A 23,030-nucleotide genomic window follows, 5' to 3' on the forward strand; every position below is an offset into this window, starting at 1 on the left:
GACAATATCGGAATATCGGATATCGGCAGAAAAGCCAATATCGAGCATCCCTAGCTACAAGTGAAGTTTTATCGAAAACAGTGACATTTACAGTACAGAGTAAAATGTGTGCATAAAAAGGGGCTATAGAGAAGGTGAAGAGGCAGTGAAGTCAAAATAAAGTCAGTTGCTTGTCAAATGACTAGAAGACAGTCACCAAGCTTTTATGTAAACACCTGATGCCAGACAAAGAAGAACACTATTCTCGAAAAAGCCAAAGCCTCCCCTTCCCCCTCTCAATAAAGCATTTGTTTTAAAATGTGTGTGTTTACATGCTGCATTTCTGTGGTTTGTAGAGCCATGTAGCTACAGTGCAAACTCTCTCCAAAAAAACAAAAAACAAAGATCATCTTGTAGTGGAAGAGAATCCTATGTTTAATCCTTATGAACTGTCAGGGAACTTTCAATGGTGGTGTACCCCTCTGACGCAATGGCATGGCTGTGTTTTGATATGGCAAGCATGGTCATTGACTGTGCGGTGTCAACACTGGTGCTTAAGCAGGGGTGTTCTCCATAGTATTCTTAAAGTATGTTATGACTGCATGATCCACACTTTTGTCTGTGTGTATGTACATGGGGGGATGGGGGGAATCCCATTGCCCCATTCACGATGTTAAGACACTGTGGATAATGTCTCATGTGAAAGCCCAGATTAGGTCATACAATTTGGATTGGACAAGGACATAATTTTTGTTACTTTGAATCTGTGCACTAGCATGATGGATTTCAAATAACACTATTAGTATATGCTTTCAGTGCAGACATTCAGCTTTAATTTAAGGCCATTGACAGCAATATTGGAAGAACCATGTAGGAATCCGCTGCTCATATAGTATACCACTCTCCTAGAGTTTTGTCTGTTTGAGTCCACTGGTAAATTGTAATCTGGACTTTCGTTTCTTCAGTTTTATAAGTGGTGGCTTGCATCTTTTGGTAAACCCCCCCAAGATGTTCTGGTGAAGTCTTCTCCTTATCGTGGTTTTTGACAAATATGCCTGCCCTCTCGGAAGGTCTACTTGATGTGGCTGACAGTTGAAAAGGTTTCCCTGCATGACAGAAAGTATTCTACTGTCACCCACCGCAAGAGTCCTCTGGGGTCTACCAGGTCGTTTGCTATTACTCAGCTCGCCTATGCATTCTTTTAAGCCTACCAAACCGCTGACTGCAACACCTACTGTTTCTGCTGTTTCTCTGATTGTTTGTGGCTCGTTTTTTGGCCTCACAACAACCTTTTTAAGTTACACTGGCACCTCTTGGGTCCTCATCTTGACTGACACCAGAAATAGAGTCCAAATGAAAATGCCACACAACTCTAGACCTTTGTATCAGCTGATTTGTGCATGACCTAATGATTGAATAACACACACATCCTAGGAACAGCTGAACAGCTAATTGTCCTATTACTTTTGGTCCTTTAAAAGGCTGGACTACAATTCCTACATGGTTCATCCATCCAAAATACTTGGACTATTAAACACTAAACATTGCATTCCACACTACATTTACTGCAAGATTTGGATGGATTGCATCTAACCTAGTTCATTGATTGCTAATGAAAACACGTCATCAATGGCTGTCATAGTGTGATTGTACTATTTGTGTTCCCCTTTGGGTTCAGTTGAACTATTTGGGGGACACACAAATGCTAATCTTGACCTGCATAATAGTGCCACATTATAGAAATAAACACAATCTTACTGGAGGCCTTGTAAGGAGCCTCTGCGTGGCTGCTGTTATATCAGCAGCTGAAAGGCACCCAAGCATTAAAGGGCCTGTAGGGGTCTGCGTGGGGGAAGGGCCGGATAGATCAATCACATGCACATAGCTTCTCTCATCCATCCACACCTACAGATAAAGCCATGCAGTTGCATTGGTCCTTCGTCATGGCCGTAAGTCCCCTTTATGTCACTCCCAGGGCAAAGACAATATCACCTTTGGGAAGAATGTCCAGTTGCCATAGCGTCCTACAACAATGCTGTCCACTTACAATACCCAAGCCCTTACCCAAGCCCTAACCTTTGACCCCGCTCTGTCCAGCCCACGCATCATATTTCCACCCAGGGGCTGCTGCACAAATGACACAGAGAGACAGGCCCAGTGGCAGGTTAGACATTTTATATTGTACTACCTGCTGGCTGGCTGGCTGGCTGGTCATAGCTCGATTGCTTTCCTGAGACAAAATGGCGAGATACTGAGCGGTGTATTGATTTCTGCAATATTGATTTCCCTCTCGTCTGCTATTGGGGGTTGTTTTTCTATGGAGAGCAAGAGAAAAGCAGCAAACCATGTATGGGTGTTTCTGCAATGGAATCTTAGTGCCATAATGAAGTTGTTATATACATATACATACATTTTAAAAAATCTGCCCAAAATCAGTACTGCAGCAGCTGTGAGAATTTTCATGTTGATGAAAGTAAAAAAGATGGATTTGCTGGATATGGTTAAATAAGCTTTAGCCTCAAACATCCCTGTGGAGTTTTGATCGACAAGGTTTAAGTGCATGCCATATGCCGCTTTATTTAGCATTATATTTGTATGAGTTTTACCATTTGCTGGACGTTTATTCAAGCTTTATGTACTGACCAATTCTGAAGCCTGCTGAATGTATTAAAACTTCTTTTGATTTAGTGCAAGACATTTTAGGCTTGGCAGAGTTATGTGCTTATCTTCTAAATTAAGAAACACTGAAGCCAGAAATGATTTCAGTTATCAGAAATTGCCAAAACAGATACACCCAAAACCCCGACAAGAAACTTGGCTTTCGGTCTCATCATGGCTCTGCCTTATTAAAAAAAACTTGTGTAGTTATGGCCTGGGAGTGGTTTATTGGTCACATCAGAATGTTTTTATGAGTCTGAGATGCACAAATGTTATCAGTAATTGCCACATCAGATACACTGTGAATTCCAAATATAACTCGTGGCCTTGTTTTTCCACGAGGCCATGCGTTGTTAGCCGGGCTGAGACGTAATTATGGAGTGAGAGTGATAAGGCTCTGTTTGAGTGGCACGCGGCCGGAGGGAGTGTTGCTGGCCCTGTGAACATGTATCGATGTCAGGGTTTACCTCAGGGGTGAGACAGCGAGGGCAGCGACTCAAAAGCTTCCTCCACGTGAGCACACGCACATGGCCGCTCTGTTTACAAACACTATCCTGGCATTCCGCAAAGAGAGAGAGGCAAGTGAGATGTTACGTAACCACCCCAAAGCGAATAGCATCTCTTCCCGCCTCTTGCCCGTGCCGCCTCTTCTGCGCTTGGACAATCTTCTTGAATGCTGCTTTTTCGCTGGTTCCGCTACTGCGAGTTAAGAGTAAAAAAAGAAATTAAGAGCCACAGCCACAACGGCGTCTGCACTCGAGAATGCGGCGAGACTGAGAGCAGGCCTTTTCTTATGCTGATGCAACTCTGATAGCACATAGCACAGGTGAAGGCCTTAATAGTGCCATGTCTGGAGATCAAACCGACTGTGAACGTTTCTATCAAGTCAGATGATTTTATAAACTCTCTTTATGGTTCCAGCTTTGGGTCATGACTGATAAATTGCAAACATTTCAAAGGTTTGATGACCAACACAAGTTAACACTGTTAAAGGAAATGATTTTTCCACAATGGTGTTTTCCAATGCACTGCAGTTTTTTATAAATTACTTATAGTCTAGAAGTAACAATCAGCTTTTGTGAATATATAAATGAAAGTGAGATACAGTTAAAGTATAACTACTATTTATCAATCAACAAGGTTACCATAAGCAGAAAAGAACATTGGTGTTTCCTTACCAGCCAAGATGTCACTTTTGAAACTTAGGCGTAACAATGTGTGGAGAAGTGGGGAAACTTGCACACAGGCTGTCAATATGCCTTACAAATCTTGAAAAGAGACCTAACCTCATGCTAGGATCTGAGACTCTGTCAAAATGTATAGCGGTAAGTCAGTTCCAGTTACATCAAATCTGTGACAATGAGTAGGCTTTGTCACAGGTCTAATCCTGAAAGGTTCTGAAGACTTTCATAGATAGCTAATCAAAATGCATCTTTGTAAATATGCGCTTATTTAGATAAATATCTGAAAAGGAATTTCCATAGATAATGTGCCTGTATCATGATCTACAAAGCTCTGTCATGATAGTGCAATCTCAATGGGGTCCACAGGGTGATCTAAACAACTGCTTCTGATGGCTGGTTGTCCTCTTCTAAAATGGCTGTCAGATATGAACGGTTTTGCTGCTAGGAGCTGTCATTAAAAAAGTTAGGCCCTATGGCCCCCCGTTGTCTACACAAGGAGCACAAAGATAGACAGCTGGCCCTGAATGTCATTTAGAAGCCCTACCAAAGGCTTTGAATGACATCACTAACTACTTCTGAGGGCTTCGAGTGGCTAAGGCCCAATATTAGGTTTCCAAAGTGGAATGTTCAAGTGCAGCAGCTGGTGTCTTTCCGAGACGGACTGCTCAGTGACAATCAGGCCTGGTTGCGTCCATATATGTATTTATGTTAGGGGAAAGTTTCTGATTCTAGCTTTGGGTTTGAATGGAGAGAAACGCCTAGATGGGATTTCAAGTACAGTGACTCTACCAGCTTCCCTACTAAAATTACTATTGTACTGATAAGGTAGGTACAAATACAGTTTCTGTGTATTAAAACAATAATCTACATGACAAACCATGACTGATGATGAAGTGCTATATTTGATATCTTCAAGTGAACACTAAAACAAAACAGACCATGTTTAAAAACTTATTCATTATTGTTTCAAATCTCTGTAATTCCTGATTGATTGCTGAGATTGAAGAGATGTAGTTAAGGGTTTATCAATCCTTACATTGAAGACATGAATCATAGAAAATATCCCTCACTCTGAAGGATTTGTGAATTCCATTCAATAAGAGTCACGTGCCTCCCACTCAGTGGAGGGAAAGAGGGAGCTTAGCAACAGTGGCTTAGGTCACGCTGCTTAGAAACCAACGAGGGAAGGAATATCACTACATTCCCTTTCCAGATGACAAAAGAACACATGGCAAATATTTCTTATTCAAAGTTCCTCTGGGCACTTCTACAGTCTATTTTTGGGTATACGTTTGAACAGAACAGAAGAAGAAAAGGAAAGTAGATGACCAAAACTTGCCCTGCTTTTTGTTCAAGATAAACCACTGTCTGTAGGTATCTGCCCTTGTATCAGGTCCACTTAGAATTCCTACACTGCCATGTTGTGTGGCATTTTTTATTTCCCTTCTATCATAACGTTTCCCTTTGCTCTATTTACTGTTCACCTCCGCTTCCTGTTTAATTGGAAGCTGGGTTGGATTTGGATCAGGCAAACAGAAAGGAAATATTTGCTAAATAAATGTGCCTGTGAGCTAATCATGTGCCAAGACTTGCAGGCTGGAGGGTGAATTGAGGAATCATGGGAATTAGCATTTGTTCATCACTTGGCTCTGTGTATGAGTATTCCTTCTCATGCCAGATTGTAGTAGATGGGAAAATGAATGAGAAGGAAAAGGTTAAACTAACTGTTACTTCTCTTAATATAAAAAAAGTTCAGCCAGAAATGTACTGTTTCAGGTTTTATAACTGAACACATGTCATTTCAAAAGGTGTTAATTCAAGTGCAAATGTAGGTTTCTGAATATGTGGCACTATTGATTCACTGGCAGGATCAATGCAGAAAGCACATGTGCACACCACAGCAAGGCAGCCTATTCTGCAGTCAGCCATGCTCGGGTAATGTTTAGACCAGATGGGCTTTGGAGCACTCATAAGATGGTCGCCATGGCTACCATGCACTCTGAAAGAAATTAACTTTGCTCTGCGCACAGTTCATCAAGTTAGTCAGATATATTGACTGATGTATAGACAAAGGGTTTGGAGGGGAAAAGAGACATGGCAGCGTGGAAGGAAAATTGCAGCATTGTAAGAGGCTGGGGGCAGGTTAGACAGTTTGTATGCTCAGAAGCCCATTTCTTAATTAGAGTCTCCATGTGATGCAGCTTGAAGGCACAGAAAAAGGTTTAGACTCCCTGTGCAAGCTTTGCACAGGGTGCTTTCTAGCTAGGCAGGGTTTCTTTTCAGGTTGTGCTGATTAAAGAGGAAAACTCCAAGACTAACAGGTTTATGAAGTCAGATCTGGGCTAATGTTCAACGGCTGTGTACTATCAGGATTGACCTCTTCTGGGACAGTCTACACTGACATGCGTGTAAATGGCTCTGAGCAAAGGAATCGTTTCACTGAAATGGTTTATATATTTGGATGACTGGTGGTTGATAGATTTGATCTATGGCACTGTGGTTGTTCTCAGCAGATGTTTGGGCGGTTTTAGTATCAGTCACATTATCATATTCTTAAGTTAGAATAAAACATTTAAAAAGAAATTCTTTTATAGTCTTTCATCAAGCAGATTTAAGTAGAATTTATAGAAAAAATGCTCAAATGCTAGACAGATTGCACCTATTCAAGTAGGGAAACTGTACCAGTAGAACTTGCCAGCATGGTGTTTTGTATGTGTGTTGTGAGTGTTTTCTCAGAATACCTGCTGAACAGGTTTATCCCCTACAACAAAAGCCGTTGAGTTATTCATACCAATGTTACCAAGAACTTGTACAGAACATGTTGTCATATCTCCCCGTTCCCCTTTTTTTATGCTGAAACCTCCTTCATATTCACTGACTCATCCAGTATTGCTAGGATTTCAACAGCACAAATCTAAAAGAACCAAATACGTACGTATTCTAGAGAATTTGTCCATTAGTCTAAAGGTGCTGACACATGATCAGTGGTAAAACCCCTCTGCAACATGATGACTCGCTTCTTTACACACTTTTTGATGATGACACCTAAGCTGCACTTCTTCAAGTGTCTACACTATGCTCTGTGCCATACCTTGTGGTGAGCGAACAGCTAATTTCTTATCATCTAAAGGCAGCAACATGAACCGTGTCAAGGAAAATCAACATCAACAATTCAGCCAGTGCAGCCTCGCCCCTGAAAAACAGACTCGACATAACCAGTTTTGTCAAACATCAAATAACTAACTCACGTTGCTCAGAAGGAAACCTTGTGGCTCTTTGAGTAAATATATGTTATTTGTCTTGCCCCCTGCTTCCTGAGCTCCACAAAGAGCCCACTTAACCCTGTACAACACTATCAAACAATCTTGAATTAGTGTTGACATTCTTCTTAATTATGGCTATGAGCACTTGGATATGGCTTATTATTATGGTGCCAGTTAATCTTTCCTGTCTTTTCCTTCTTTAAGTTTTTCTTTTTACCTTGAGGGAGGTCTACCAGTTAGCCAAAATAAGAAATGCACTTCATATCATTGTCTTGAGACATAATGCATTATTCCAGTTATTGTCTGTTTCCATTTTACTACTTCTGCTTCACTTTCTAGCTGGAAACCTTTAGTTTGTTCCAGCTAATCATATTTACAGGAAAAGGTACACAGTCTATACTGAAACCAGTAGTCAGCTATCCATGTATCATCAATCAGGAATTAATCTTCTCATGGCTGATCAAAAGTAAGTCACTGAAACTGAATTTGATAACTATAGAAACTATCATATTTATAATAATTCTTGCCCCCCTCTGCATTAATGGAAAACAAATTAATTCAATAGAATAATGCTAAATAGTCATCAAATTAACATCTCAAATAATAAAATAGTTAATAGATGTAAAAAATATCTGAAAAAAACAAAATGAGACAAAAAGCTGTTGAAGCACAAGGACTGCAGAGGGAATCTCTAGAAGTCGGTCACATCTGTCTTGCATTACACATAAAGAACAATGTAGATTGTACAGACCCCTTCTTCTTATGGAGGGGGAGGAGGCTCTCTGGGGAAGAAATTGCAAACAGAAGTGTATGTCGTCTGTGTTTCTGCTGTAATCTATTAATCTTGTCCTCAGATTCCAAGAAGAAAAGCTAGATACTGAATAGCGTTTGTATCCATAGATTACTGAAAATACCTTAACACATTAGAAAAGATACGAAAATGAGACAAAGAACTGCTAGATAGGGTAAATATAACTGATACATTGCATTCCCTTTTGAAATGCAAGGTATTTTTTTATATCATAGTTCATTAAAAAAGTGAGTAATTTGTTCACCTACAAAGCTGCACTGTTTTTGGTAAACCATAAGGGGAGAGAAAAGGACAGACAAGAGAAGAAAAACAGAGATCTGTTGCTCCAGGGTGTCATGTGATGCAGCCATCATTACGTCACAAAGTAGTGATTAGGCCACAGTGAGCATCAACAGGAAACTGCACTGCCCTACCTGACACAAAAACTAGACCTGAGGTTGTACAGCGCTAAGTCAGATTCACTCCTCATGCAGCAACCTGTTATTAATAGAACCATCACGAGTCACATCACTAACTCCTGGTAATAATGTTCACATGTAACTGCATCGCTTCAGTGACCAGTACAAAAGATGGCCACATGTTATCTAAACCAGAAGCTGTATATGACCCAAACATGAAACAGTGCTACACCTTAACATTATAGATGACCTTGCATGTTAAAGGAATAGTTCAACATTTTCGGAAAGTTGTCTATTTGCTTGGTTGCGGAGAGTTGGATGAGAAGATCAATACCACTCTCATGTCTGTACGGTAAAGCACAGGTGGAAACAGCTACTGCAGGTCTGTCCAAAAGTAATAAAACCGCTTACCAGCAGCTCAGCTCACATATATTATTTGTTTAATCTGCACAAAAACCAATGTCTAAAAATAAGTTGTGGTTTTACAGGGGATTTTGTGCCAAACGTTTAGTGACTTCTTGGAGTAGCTTTATATCTATGATACAGGCAGGAGATGTAGCAAGGTATCAAGCTTAAAATGTCAAAGTATTCTTTATGGGACAGTTGATCAGATCTGACAAAGGAGGAAATGGCAAGATGGCACAGATCTCTGACCTGTGTACGTGGTCTACTTTTATCTTGTTTATTCATTCAGGATTTCACTTTCATGTTTAATTTGTTTAGATATTTCATCTCTGTCTGTAGGCTGGAGTGTAGTTACCACATGTTGCTAAGGTTGCTCATGTGTCAGAATAGCAACAAGATCTAAGCCCCCTGAAAGAAAATGTTACAATGATCTGGCAAGCATGTAAATTTGGAAGATTATAAAAATGCCTGCAGACACAGGGGCCTTTTGTTTCTTAGCCAGGGTGGAGAGTGTCATATGTTCATTCTGATAGAACGAAAGAGAGTGGGGGGGCACACAAGCAACCATGTGAGGTGCATTGTATGCACTGCATGAGCGTGCCATGTGACATAACTCACAAGTGTGAGGTGCCTGACTGAGAGACTCAGTGAGACGAAGAACATGAATGAACATCTGTCCTTTCGTGCCTGACGAGCATTTGACCGTCAGTAGCACACATGCACACTAACACATGCTACTTGCACTTAATTTCACATTTATGACTTGGTGTGTTCTGACCTTCCAGACTTTTCAGTCCACCCCTTTAGCTTTTCCCCAAAACTCTCTCTAGTGGAGTCAACTCCCTCCCTTTATATGCTAGCCATATGTCAGGAACTGTCATAATTCAAAATGTCTCCACAGATGTCTTAAGGAATAATCAAACACTGCCTTAAATCAGGCAAATGTGTTTGCATAAAGAGTCCTCTTGTTATGGTTGACAAAGCTGTTTCAGGTTAAACTAGACAGTAAGGTACCATGTATAATTAAAGTGCCAAGACTCCAATGATCACAATAAATGCTCTTTAGAGGATTCTGAACTAGTTTTTAGCCTACATTTTTGCTGTTTACAAAGCCAGCTACACTGCAGAGTTGTGAAAGAGGGAAGAGGTCATGGGGTTTGCAGAGCAGCTAGTCCAGCTCTATATTTATCAGGATTTAAAGCACTGTAGAATGCAAGTCATCTGACCTAATTACACTGGTAGGGGTTACTAAGGATGAGGTTTCACTCTGTTGGCTCTGTTGTGTGCACTCTGAATCGACTCTAGTCTATACAGCCTTTACAGTACTTCTACGTTTTGACATTGAATATCCATAGCAAAATTCATGTTATAAACAAGCACTTTACATATCATGATTTGTCTTTATAGTTGGTTGAGTAAGAAGTGAGAGGACAGTTCAAGTCCTAACATTTCAAGTAAGGGACCTTACTAGATTTCCTGGTGGCTCAAATGAGGTTCATCAACTTGTTGCTGAGATATAACACAAAATTAGGGTCTTTGGTTAATGTCTACATATCTCTAACATACATTGTGATTAATTTTAAGTTATTTATACTTATCTGGGGTATTCTACACCATGTTCTACTTCTGTTGCTTACATCTGTATAAGTAGGGACATGAAATGACAATATAGACCTAACATCTTTAAAAAAAACATTATACCAATAGAGAATACTTTTTTCAAGTCGGAACAGTAAACTGCTTTTCATAATGTTTTCATACTTTCATATGCAATTATTTGTGTTTGAGTCATTTTAAACAAACATCAAGACTGGATTTCACCTACTTTTTGTATTAGTACTCTATACTGTCAGTTGTGTTTTAAAATTAAAGCAATGTTGATACTTTATTAGGTTAAGAGCTAGCAATGCTGTGGGTATGGTGGCTAAATGACAAGCAATGCTAAAATTAGCAAGTGAGAGTTACACTTGTAATATTTAGTCAGGTGAAATTACGATGAATATTAATATTGGATATACCCTGTTATGACTCAGTTAATAAGGCATGTGGATTATACCTTTTGTAAGTGCTCTGAAAATTTACAGTCTCTGGACTGGATGCATGCTCCATGTTCTTATCTTTCAAAGAGGAAAATGTGAATGGGCCCATTTCAAGCAAAGAAAAGGAAATGTACACTTGAGATTAGGGCTTTTTCTTGGGAGTATTCTGCAAAACAGCGGTGTGGCTTGACAAGTGTGTTTGATTTACAGTGCTGCTCTACATCTCCCCTTCTCATTCCCTCTCTTTAGCCTAGCTGCCTAGGTCTCAACCTGAAAGTGGAGAGATCTGAGTTTCCCAGCAGCTGTCATTAGTGGTGAATGTCACATATGGCTGCCAAGTCACGCCAAATAGACCCCATCTACTATGGCAGCTCTCATATTTCACTGGCTCTCTCTGGGAATAACAAAAACACAGTGAGAGTCCAGTGCATTACAGTTTGTTACACTAGCGTTGTCAAGACAAAGCATCAGGCTACTGGAGGAAATATGGCTAAATATTCATTATACCGATGATTTGTAGCTCAGGTTTTATATTCTAGTATGGACAAAAATATATTTTTCTTTTAGAAATTCAACAATTTAGACAAACACAAAAGTTGTGTACTCCTGCATTCGGTAAAGTGACATTATGTAGAAACTTAATTGTTAAAATAAGGCTCTACTGTTGTGTGCATTAACTGCTATCCTTAAATGACTCTTGTGCAAACTGTGTCCATTGTTTTACAACACTGATCACACTGTGTCCAAGAGTCCACCCTTGCCCCCAGGCTTCAAAGCACTAAAGCAACTGACCATCTATAAATGCCGCAAATACATAGCTACAGAGACAACAACTATGGGCAATGACTGTCTAGATTTCTACAACAGCGCTTAGAAGCCAGGGTCATAACTGCACGGGCTAGATGATAGAGTGACCAGGAGGGAAGTAGATGATAGCAGATAGAAGAAGAACTGAAGTGTAATTACAGGGCATGGGACTGGAGGTGAGGCTGTGGGAGAAGGGAGGGAAACCAAACAACAGCATAAAGAGACAAAGAAATGGACTTCTAGAGGGAAAGAAACCACGTTGGGAATCCAGTTCAAGCCAAGCAAGTTGAGTCATATCATAAACTGAAAGAGAGTGCTCATTTTCCTGGGAGACATTAGCTACTAGAAAGAAAACCAAAATAGATCAAAGCATTATAACTTCCAGAAGACCTCCACACGAAAAGCTACTGAAATGCTATGACTCTGGTTTAGTTTAGTGCTCCACTTCTGGAGCAAAAATAGATGCCCCTTTGTATAATGTAAAGAGAATGCAGCCAATACACCAACATGTCTTAAAAACAAGCAGTCAGAACTCTAGTTCTTACATTGCGTAATTGGTGTGTGTGTTTGTATGTTTGTACGCGTACAGGCGCGCACACACTCAGCTGGGATCTCTGGCTTTGTTCTGGGTTTGCAAAGATTTTTTTTGTTGTCAGTGTGGGTGTACCCAACTGTGACAAGCTGCTTGGCTCCGTTCAGTCCTTCGTAAAGCCTGGAGTGTCCCATAGGAATGGAGCTGCACTGAAAGCAGCTTAGCACCAGTGTTCACCTCTTGACTTGAGTTACTGATTTACAGACTGCACCGAGGGCCAGACAAAACAAAGGAGTAGTCACATGGGGTCGGGAAGTGGTATTCACCCGCTTACCTCATTGTTACATTTTGAGGGATCAGATGCTTTCTGTGTGAATGAGCTAAAAAGAAGGATGGAGCATTAGTTTACTTCTTTTTCCTCAAATTAGTTAAATTGATGTTCCCTCAGTGAGTGTTGAGTCTACTGCAAAAAGAAATAGGTTACAACTATGACAACAAATATGTGTCTGTTAGTATTTTAGTCAATATTCAAGCCGAAATCCAGGGGGAGATAATCGGTAAGAAAATTGCTAGCACATAGACATTGTTAATCATCCTTTTGCAACATAGTGATAAGGTTGATAAATTAGGGAGTTACTCTATCCTATAAAATCAGCCGATCTCAAACAGATGAGAACGTCCAAATGTTTTGCATGTATGAATGACGACGCTTCTGGATGCAAAGACCATTTGCCATTCATCAAACGAAGCCGTGCACGTTTCGCAACTCCCACGTGGTTTTCACATAGTCATTTGTCAAAATAACACATTTCAATTTTAATAACATTGACATAACCATAAAGAGGCTTGGTGTCACTTCTGATTACAACGCTGGTGGTGGTGTCCTGCTGCGGCACTTTACATCCGTCTGTGTCTGACAGCAGCAAAAGGGAGATTAGTTCTGCAACTTGTTGCCCGAGCATCTCATGAGACTCATCTTCAGGTTCCGGTGCTGTCAGACTAATGTGTTAGCAGCACACATTTTTGTATCCTTGCATTTGGTAGAATTCGTTTTAAATTGTCTTGCGTAATTTTACATTTTACTTAAATTGTTGCTGTTTTAGACTGCAGAAGTCGATCTGACCACAACATTTAGAAATGCAATTGTTAAAGCCATTAAACACGGGAACATTTGGCGGCATTTTTAAATCAGGGCCAAACTAAATCATTCTATGTAATCCTTATAACTATTCATCTAAACTAGTTTTATTCATGTGATAGTGCAAGTAAAAAGCTGAATTCTGCAGCTTTGTCTTTGTTTAGACTAAATGAGGAGGTGCACTAACTTCTCTATTCTTATGACTTATGAAGCCCTTGCAAACAAGGAAGTTGATCCTTCAGATGCAAGATTTCTGCATTTTACTCTACACACACACACACACACACACACACACACACACACAGAAAGACACCACTTGGGCTCTTTTCACTAGCTATTGACCTGTGAGCTGTCTTTGTTTTCTGTGGACTGCTTCCCTCTTCCCCCTGCTAACAGGCAGCTGGCTGCTCTGTTGTGACAACGGTGGGAGCTTCCAGACACCCTTGTAACAGCTTGGCTCGTTAGTGGGAGATTTAGCACCCTAACTTTGGGGGTCTGCTAATGTCCTGGAGGGGTGATTGACAGACAAGATGATGATTATGGCTCCCAGCTCGCCTGCCTGGACAGAGCTTGTCCTGACAGTTTCCTGTGTAGGTTGTCCAGATTGGTCAATTGGGCAACAGAAATTGCAACAGACTTTTTTTTTTTTTTTGCCTCATTCATGGTCCATGTGACCAGTTTCGACATTGTGGCTGAGGAAATAAAGGAACCTAATTATAAATACTGTCTCTGTAAGTGCACAGTATCTTGACATCTGGAATTATTTTATCAAATGGGAAACTATTTGAAAAACAATTCAAGAAAGTTCTTGTTGTGGATGAAATAAAAAAACTGTACATAAACATTTTTCTACAATGGATATCAGGCTTTGGATAAAACATGTCGTTTGAAAGCGACAGCTCTTCTGCCAGAATCATAAGCAGCTGTAACCGGTTCCAGATGTGATAATCAGGCCCAATGATGGAGCACAATTATGCCAAATGAAACATGCCATAGTACCTCAAATACTTAGCTATTTTTTCCCCCTCCAAAGTTCAGTCAGAGCCTATAGTGAGTCTATAGTGGGTTTACATTAACAGGAGGGCTTTTGTGGGAATCTAAAGCTGGATTCAATTAAGTTTTCAAAGGTTGTATAGCACTTATTTTTTTACTTGACCATAGCAGCCGTGAGTTGTGACCCAAGACTTCACTGAGACTTTCAAGGATGTTATCTACTTTTTTAAGTACATACAGAGTACTTATCTGATTTCATTTTCTAAGGACATAAATCAGGAACAGTTACTGTATATCCACTTCCTTACATAATATACTGATCACAAAGGGCTGAAATCTGACAAATAAGTAATATGAATGTAGACTTGTGGTGAAAACTTAAAATCATATAATACACCAATTAAATTCAGGAAAATGCATCTCCTCTCGTCTTTAACAGATAGTATATTGGGGGAAAAAATGCTGTTTAGAAAGATGGCTATATTGTATTTGGTATTTTAATTACGACAGGCTAAACAGAAATGGAAATTTTGTCAGTGTGATTGTCTTTGTTAGTCAGTGAAGACATTTAACAACTGGTAAATAACATTAAGCAGTAAATAGAAACACACATTGAAGATACTGATAAGAGTAAATATACTATCTTTGACCAAATGTCACATACGGAAGTCAAATTAATTTGAACAACAGGTTTTATGATATATAGCATGTAAGGACATCTGAACTTCCTTTATCCACCTGCCAACAATGAATGCACGTAATCAGAATGATCAGTTCCTCTCGTCTGTCAACCAGCTTTAATGCCTAATGCTCTTTTGCTTTAACACTTCAAACTGAATCTAGGCTCCTCTTGGTGCTCATCAGCTGCCCATTCCTTTAGCATCTGCAGGAGACTTGCTCATAATTATGATAGATTAGACTGCGGCTCTTTGTGCCAGTGCACTGCAATTGTTTTGCAGATGCTGTGGATGTGACATGCATTAATAATTGAGGGAGGCAGACAGAAATCAATGTTGTACTGGAATCACTGCAATCTATTTGCCTTTGGCAGAGAGAGAGAGAGCGCAGGGAAAGCAAAAATGAAACCATAAGCTCTGTTTTCTGCTTAACCCATACATCACTTTTATTAAATAATTTTATTGCTAGATCTACAGCTCAAAAGTTCTAAAAATGAAAAGCTAGTTCTTCTCGCACTTGATGTTTGCTAAACTGATGTTTTATGCATTGTAAAATGTTACATTTAATACTCAGCTGAAACCAGACAGGAAAACTAATTTAGATTACCATGTGAAGTATTCATTTATATTTTGCTGTACAGTAGAAAAAAAAACACTATCAGGATGATTAAGTTAGTGTGGGAAACATTTGTGGGGGTGAGTTTATATTTTGTACTCATAACTTCATGACACAAAGCTTCAGTGGCCTGATAACAAAGGGACTCAAACTTAAGAACCGAATTGTATTTGCATATTTGACATTACAATGCATTAAGCGGAATACCATGACTGAACAGCTGACGTGCAGCCAACTCCTCCTCCCATCTACCATCTGGGACATTAACCTTGCATCCTACTGCCTTCAATCAACTAGACTTATCTTTTCTTTAATGTATTCTGTCCTTTGGTATTATAACCAATAAACCAAATTTAGAAAAAAAGGCTTACTTAATTTTAGTCTATATTTAAGTTATTCAACAGAACGCTCATGTTTGTAGCAGTGACCTGGAACGGGGTTAGAAAGGAGGTACTGGATTCAAACACACGCCACTGTCTGATGCATATGTCTGTATGTCTGAGAAGAAGCAACAAGCTACTGGTTTGCATGTTGTCTAAACTTATGGTTGTACAGCATTACAGAGATAAAAAGTGTGCCAAAAAATGTGCCAAACACTGCTGTCCAGAATGGTTTATGCGTGTTTTTAAATGATCATTTTAGCTTTTCTTCTTCTATTAAATGACCATGCCATTGTCTACTACAATATGCAACAAAGGTGCATATATATGTTGTGTTCCCCTTATGTTTGTCTAAGAAAAGATTCCATTATGGCAGCAAATAGGAATGTAACGATATATCGCAACATAACGTAATAACATAAATCGCAATAAAAACGTGAAGATTTAGAGTCGATGACAAAAATTAATCAAGATCAATCGTGGTATCAAGACTTTCACTTTTACACAGAAAAGGAAATATACATTGCTTTGCACAGTTTATACCCTGCCTCAAAAATAAAAGGATCTATGATTTGATAAAGAAAATATAAGAGAAAATACATGTTGCAGATATTTGTCTGAGAAATAAAGAAATATGTTCAGTCATAATTTGTCTTCAATCTCATTTTGTTTAAGAAATCGAAAGGGATTCGTATTGTAAACCCAGTATTCACTCAGTGAATTGTATCAAATCATGAGTTAAGTGTATTGTTACACCCCTAGTAGCAAACTGAACACCAAATGATTGATGGGCATTTTTGCAACTAAAAAGTTTGTTTCAAAACAGTGTATTCATAGCACTTTCCCAATAGTACCACGTTTTTACCTGCTGAACAGTTGTATGGGTGACAGTAAGCATTTTGCCTATTGTAGTATTTTTAGATTTACTATCCACATAGAGTACAAAACAAGATGTCACTGCTTCCAGTTTCAGAGAATGGTCTTCAAAAGGAAACACATATTGTTATGTACTCCTGATACTGGGCACTAAAAATGTGACCACAAAACATGGTGTAACACCTTCAGGCTGTTAAGCTGTGTATGTTAAATTCAAAATGGTGACAGCCCACTGTCAGCTGACATAGTCTACTTTGCTATTTGGCTTTTAGGTGATTGAGGGTTGAGATCATGGAAGGTGAATCTAATTCTATGACAGGATTGTGTTACCAGCTCATACACATTCACTGCCAAGTGCTAACACATCACTCTACTGACCTTACCCTCACTAAGGCCATATTCAGACCTAAGCCTCTAGTTTAGTATTTAAGTTAGATGTTAGCAGAGGATCTTTGACAGTAGTGAAAACAGTATAGTTTGGGATTAAATGACTAGAAGTGCTAGCCTAGCTTAAACAGTTTCACAGAAAAACAATTATCTTATTATTTCAGATCAGAAAAGTTTTCAGTTCAGCCTTACGATCCAACAGCCTCCAGAATCAGGGACACGTTTGCTTTTACACTATAATCCAATTGATGCCACATGCATGACCTGATCCCAATGCACCTTCACAGCAGTTAGTATGACACAGTTCATAGTATTGTGTTTGAAGATATAACTCTGCTTAAACAATGATGTAACCTCATATTTCTCTCCCACTTTCTGCCTTGCAGGACAGAGGGCAGCCCTGTGGATGGACTCTGAGCAGGCCAGATGGAAACAGAACAGGCCAGACATGAGACGGAAGAAAGTCTGATATTAGCACAATTTGGCACATCTCACAACATCTCTCGCAAACTCCAGAATGGAGGCCAGTCTTCAGAAGAAGATTCTCTGCAGATCACTGGGGATGCAAACTGGAACCATTACAAGCCCAGCACAGGTGCCAACTCCATAAAGAGGCACAGGGAGAACTGCAACAGCCCTGCTTCAGTACAAGGACTGTTCGATCAAGGATCCTACATGATGAATGGAGAATTGATGAATGGAGAATTGAAGAATGCACTCACTGAGCAGTCCTTGCTGGCTCACCAGCCCAAGAAACTTAAAGTAGATTCTGATATTAAAGGAAACGATGACATGAGCTCCAGTTTGGTAGACAACTTTCCTGAGTTGACAAAGGCAACAGAATTTGAATGCAATACCCCACAGACAGAGATTAAATTAGATAAGAGGAACTGTAATTTTTCTAATGGGGATATTTTCGGTCTACCAAGGAATAAACAAGTTTCAATTCCAAACGGTGCTGGATCACCCCACTCAACCATAGAAAGCACTTCGGGTGATCTTTTACAGAAAACTTTGTCTCAGTACTATCCTGAGCAAGTATTAATTGAACCACAAACATCTGGGTCACAGCTAGATGCTGTCAATGGTTCACTTGCAAATAAGCTTCCCAGTGAAGGTGCTCAACCCCCCTCTTCAGCTCAGATAGCTGACTCGCAGCAACAGCAGCCTGGTGCATCAGGCAATGTTGAAGGAGGCAACAATTATAACTCTGTCAACTACGTAGTGAATGGATACTCCAACAATTTTGAAGCAGACCACCAGCAGCAACAACAGCAGCAGCAGCATCAGCAGCGGCCACCATCTTACTCTGGTCAGGAGCTGTCTCTAGGTCAGCTGCCTGGCATTATGCCACCTGCAAATACTGCCAATAGCTCACAACATCAAAATGGCCCACGGTGTTATCCAGATGACAGACATCCTCAAGGTATATATGTGAAAGCCAACCAGGAGTTTAACCAGAACTCTTTTCTGGAGCGAAATACTCCTCTACAAGAAGCAGAGGCAAGTGGATATGGATCATTTTCCAACTCTGGATTACAGAAGATGGGGCAAAGTGAGGAACCCAGATCTGGTAATCATCAGCATCATGGCACTGACAGGGGCCACCAATATGGGATTCAACCCCAGACCGTAAAGCAAAATGCTGGAAACGCACGTGGAGCTGACAACACAGGATCCATGGGGCCCAGCCGCCAGCAGTCACATATTGCTGGATTAGAAAATGGGATGGAGAACACGTCTCAGCAGAGAGCCAATTTATCATGTTCGACTCCCCAACAGAGAGGCTGGATAGAGCTGAACTCTTCACATTCCCAGCAGCAACCAGCAAGTGGTCAGTCATCCCAGGCACAAGAGCAGGACATGTGGAGGGGCTTCCCTGCTAAGCCTCAGTCAGAACAGCAGACAGCAAACCCCCAGGTTCACTGCCAGATGTTGGAGCCAAATCCAGCGCAAAGATTCCAGACACAGGCAGTTTTCACAGACAGCAGCCAGGGGTCTAACAGCTTCCAGCAGCAACAGCGGGATTGTCTCCCAGCCCAAACGCACTGTGCTCCAGCCCAGCACAACACTGCCCCTGAGTGGCAGCAATCAAATTCTAAAGCACCACAAATGCATCAGCCTCTACCCCAGAAAATGCCTGAGCAGTGTAATTTCCCCCAAAGTCAGCAGGCAGATAGCCGCTACCACACCCAGATGCAGTCAGAGCACTTATGTGAAGACCCTGACCTGCAGGATATACTGTCACCTGGATTTGGAACACAGCAACAGCAGCAACAACAGCACTGTCAACTTCAACGTCCACTGTCCCACCCACCACAATTTGAAGGACAGCAACTCAAGTCTCCCAATTACAGACCTCGCAGTCAGCCTCAGCCAGGTCAGCAGCAGCTTCAACCTAACCAGCCTCTTAGAAACAATTCTGCTCAGTCCAACCACCAACATATCCAGCATAGCGACCATGCAACATTCAGTTACAATAACACAACAGAGATGCAACAACTACAACAACATCAAAGGCAGTATCCACCAAACTCAGGCACCAGTAACCTCAAGCAATTTCAACCACAGCGGCCTAACAACCACTGCCACCAGCCAAACCATGCAGAAATCTCCCAGACCTCTACACAGTCACAACCTCACTTACAACAAGGTGTGCTAAACCAACAGGTATCAACACAGATGTATCCGAAAGCTGAACAGCAGCTGAAAATATCATGTGCTCAGTTCCAAAGGGGACCTCAACTACCTCTGGGACCTCTGAGTACCCATGGAGACTTTCAAAGGCATGCAGCCCTGCGTATGCATCTGTTACAAAAGCAGGAGCGCCAGGGCCCTTCTCATCCCACTCAGAGCATCAGTGAGCCCAAACATGGCTTGAGAGCTGTGAAAATGGAAAACGGACCCAGATTTGAGCTGCCTGGTTCACAACAGCAGGAGCAACTGTTACAGATGCAAGAGGCAGGCATAGGTGGAATGCAAGTCAAGCAAGAGAATCAACAATCCCTGTGCGAGCAAAACAAGAAGCAAGGGAGCATCTTGGCCTCTATGGAACAAAGCCTGCGGCAGTACCAGCTTTCACCTGTATTTGAGAAGAAATCTCTTGTCCTTAATTCATCAAATAAAGTCAAGGTGGAATCTTCTGGGCCTGTCACAATCCTGTCAACCAACACTGAACTGGGTGGAGTGGAATCATCAGCAGCTGCCTCAGCAAATGTTGCTCTAAAAAGACCACCTGATTCCACCCCTAAGAAGGAACACCTCCTACAAAGCTTTATGGAGTCTCCTATGAAGCTATTGGATACACCTATAAAGAATCTATTGGACACCCCCATGAAAACACAATATGACATTGCATCCTGCCACTGTGTTGGTGAGTCTCAAAACATGAATTCTGAAACATGATTGATCAGTTTGTGTGTTAATATTAATGTATGCTCTATGCTATTTAGAACAAATCAGTGAGAAGGATGAAGGCCCATACTACACTCACTTGGGGTCAGCGCCTAATGTTGCAGGTATACGGGAGGCGATGGAGAAAAGGTTAGACACAAATTCCACTTCTGAAAAAATACTTAAAACATGGACTGTGTTACATAGCCCACTGTTTACTTTTTTCTTGTGTTTACTTTAATGCCTCTATTCTATTTTGAAGGTCTGGTCTAACTGGTCATGCCATCAGGATTGAGAAAGTAATATACACAGGAAAGGAAGGGAAAAGTACACAGGGGTGCCCCATAGCTAAATGGGTAAGAATATTTTTTTTAAAACCAATAGTCCTTGGAATTTCCTCAAATATCTGCATGTGACCAAATGCCTGTACCTGTCATGTTTAAGGTTATTCGTCGATCCGGTGTAGAAGAAAAGCTACTGGTGTTGGTGCGGGAACGTACTGGTCACACATGTAAAACAGCCTGCATCATTGTGGTAATTCTGGTCTGGGAGGGCATCCTGCCCAGCCTGGCTGACCGCCTCTACCTCGAGCTAAGTGAAACCCTAAGAAAGCATGGAGCCCTCACCCAGAGACGCTGTGCTCTTAATGAGGAGTAAGTGACGGCACTACAGAACTCAAATCTGCCCAAGTGGGAAACAGTAGTCTGTGTTTGGTGAAAGATAAGATGATCACACTGTTTGAGTGTTTTTATCATACAAGAGATTTTAAGTCAATGTTGCCTTCTTTTCCAAATATGCCGTTTTCAAGCGTATCGTGTATTAGTATCATGCATACTGTATAAGTATTTGATTCTTGGTCCTTATTTTGTATGCGTAAAGGGAAAATGTAGTTATTGCTTTTGTTTTGTGCTAATTAAATTTTTCATACCCCCTTTCAGGAGGACCTGTGCATGCCAGGGGTTAGAGTCTGAAGCATGTGGAGCATCTTTCTCCTTTGGCTGCTCCTGGAGCATGTACTACAATGGCTGCAAATTTGCCCGAAGCAAAATACCAAGAAAATTCAAGTTACTAGGAGATGATGTTAAAGAGGTATTTAATGTAGATTAAAACTATAAATTCAAGTGTGCATCATGGTTACCTTAACATAACCTCCTAATTAACATTGCCATGTTTTGTCTTTCAGGAAGAGAAAATTGAGCACAACTTTCAAAATCTGGCAACCTTATTGGGTCCCTTATATAAAACTTTGGCACCTGAAGCTTATGGAAACCAAGTAAGTAAATACGGGCATTGCACTGCTTGCATTGCCACATCTACAACAGTAATAACAATAATTCATGATTTATTATTATTCAAAATATATGAAAATGTCCTGTTTCTCAAAAGTATAGTTGATTTTCAGACCAAATCTAAACCAACCATGGTTTTAAGTGACATGTGCATTTATAACATGTGAGTGATGCAACTTGCATACAGGTCAAACCTTACACTGTGCATGGGTATTTCTTAAAGTGTCTACATGTAGTTTTGTAAAGATTTCCTAATGACTTTATTCAGAAACTCTTAATATCCTATCCATATTTACCTCCTGTTATTTCTGGACACAGGTAGAACATGAACACAGGGCACCAGATTGCCGTCTGGGACTCAAGGATGGCCGTCCCTTCTCTGGGGTCACTGCTTGTCTGGACTTCTGTGCCCACGCTCACAGAGACCTCCACAACATGCAGGGTGGCAGCACTGTGGTAAGAAGAATTTGGGAAATGTGTATCTTTCTAAGTATGTTGTATTTGTTTGAGGAATAGATACAGAGACTCAAACTGCACATCAAGCCATGCCTTCAAATGTCTCATCGAAGCATGGCTTCAAATCATATATGTGAATAATAATCAAACTTGTTATTTAACTTGTTATTTAATATCCGTGAAATACCAAACCAAAAATATTGAACTCACTCTCTTTTTCCAGGTGTGTACATTAACAAGGGAGGATAACCGAGAGATTGGAAAGATACCCGAGGATGAGCAGCTCCATGTACTGCCTCTTTATAAGGCTTCCAGCACTGATGAATTTGGCAGTGAGGAGGGTCAGCAGGAGAAAATTAAGTCAGGCGCCATCCAAGTCCTCAGTGCCTTCCGCCGTCAGGTGCGCATGCTTGCAGAACCTGCCAAGTCTTGTCGGCAAAAAAAGCTTGATGCTAAGAAGGCAGCTGCCAACAAGAATGCCATGCTGGATAGCGCTAATGATAAGGCAGAGAAGGCCCTCCTGGCCAAGTCAAAAGCTGGCACTTATGAGAATACGGCTCAGAGCACTCCTATGGCAGGTAAAGTAACATTTACTCTGACAAATGTCATTAATTGTATCTTAAATATTGCATGTCTTTGTAGGGACAAGTTCCTAACATATTAAATTAACACTGAAAAGCCAAACAGCAATAAATTGACAAAAAGTGTAATTTCTTCACTGCTTAGGCCTTTATCTGTTGGGCTTTTTG

General features: G+C 40.6%; 1 protein-coding gene across 2 annotated transcripts in view; it reads left to right on the top strand.

Annotated features, from left to right (window-relative positions):
- The window catches only part of tet2 (tet methylcytosine dioxygenase 2), a 29,886-nt gene that overhangs the window by 2,585 nt on the left and 4,271 nt on the right, over positions 1-23,030 (top strand). The window contains exons 1-9 of one of the 2 annotated variants that reach the window (XM_035660319.1): positions 4,506-4,646; positions 17,530-20,516; positions 20,596-20,686; positions 20,799-20,892; positions 20,981-21,189; positions 21,475-21,625; positions 21,720-21,809; positions 22,144-22,281; positions 22,505-22,859. In XM_035660319.1, coding sequence (XP_035516212.1) covers positions 17,570-20,516; positions 20,596-20,686; positions 20,799-20,892; positions 20,981-21,189; positions 21,475-21,625; positions 21,720-21,809; positions 22,144-22,281; positions 22,505-22,859 — 4,075 coding nt within the window. In that variant the 5' untranslated portion in view covers positions 4,506-4,646; positions 17,530-17,569. Of the gene's footprint in view, positions 1-4,505; positions 4,647-17,529; positions 20,517-20,595; positions 20,687-20,798; positions 20,893-20,980; positions 21,190-21,474; positions 21,626-21,719; positions 21,810-22,143; positions 22,282-22,504; positions 22,860-23,030 lie in introns of those variants that run through there. The other variant, XM_035660318.1, reaches the window with a different exon arrangement.

This window comes from Morone saxatilis, unplaced genomic scaffold (assembly GCF_004916995.1).
Source record: "Morone saxatilis isolate NCDOM2014 unplaced genomic scaffold, NCSU_SB_2.0 Contig17, whole genome shotgun sequence".
NCBI classification, from domain to species: Eukaryota; Metazoa; Chordata; class Actinopteri; family Moronidae; genus Morone; species Morone saxatilis.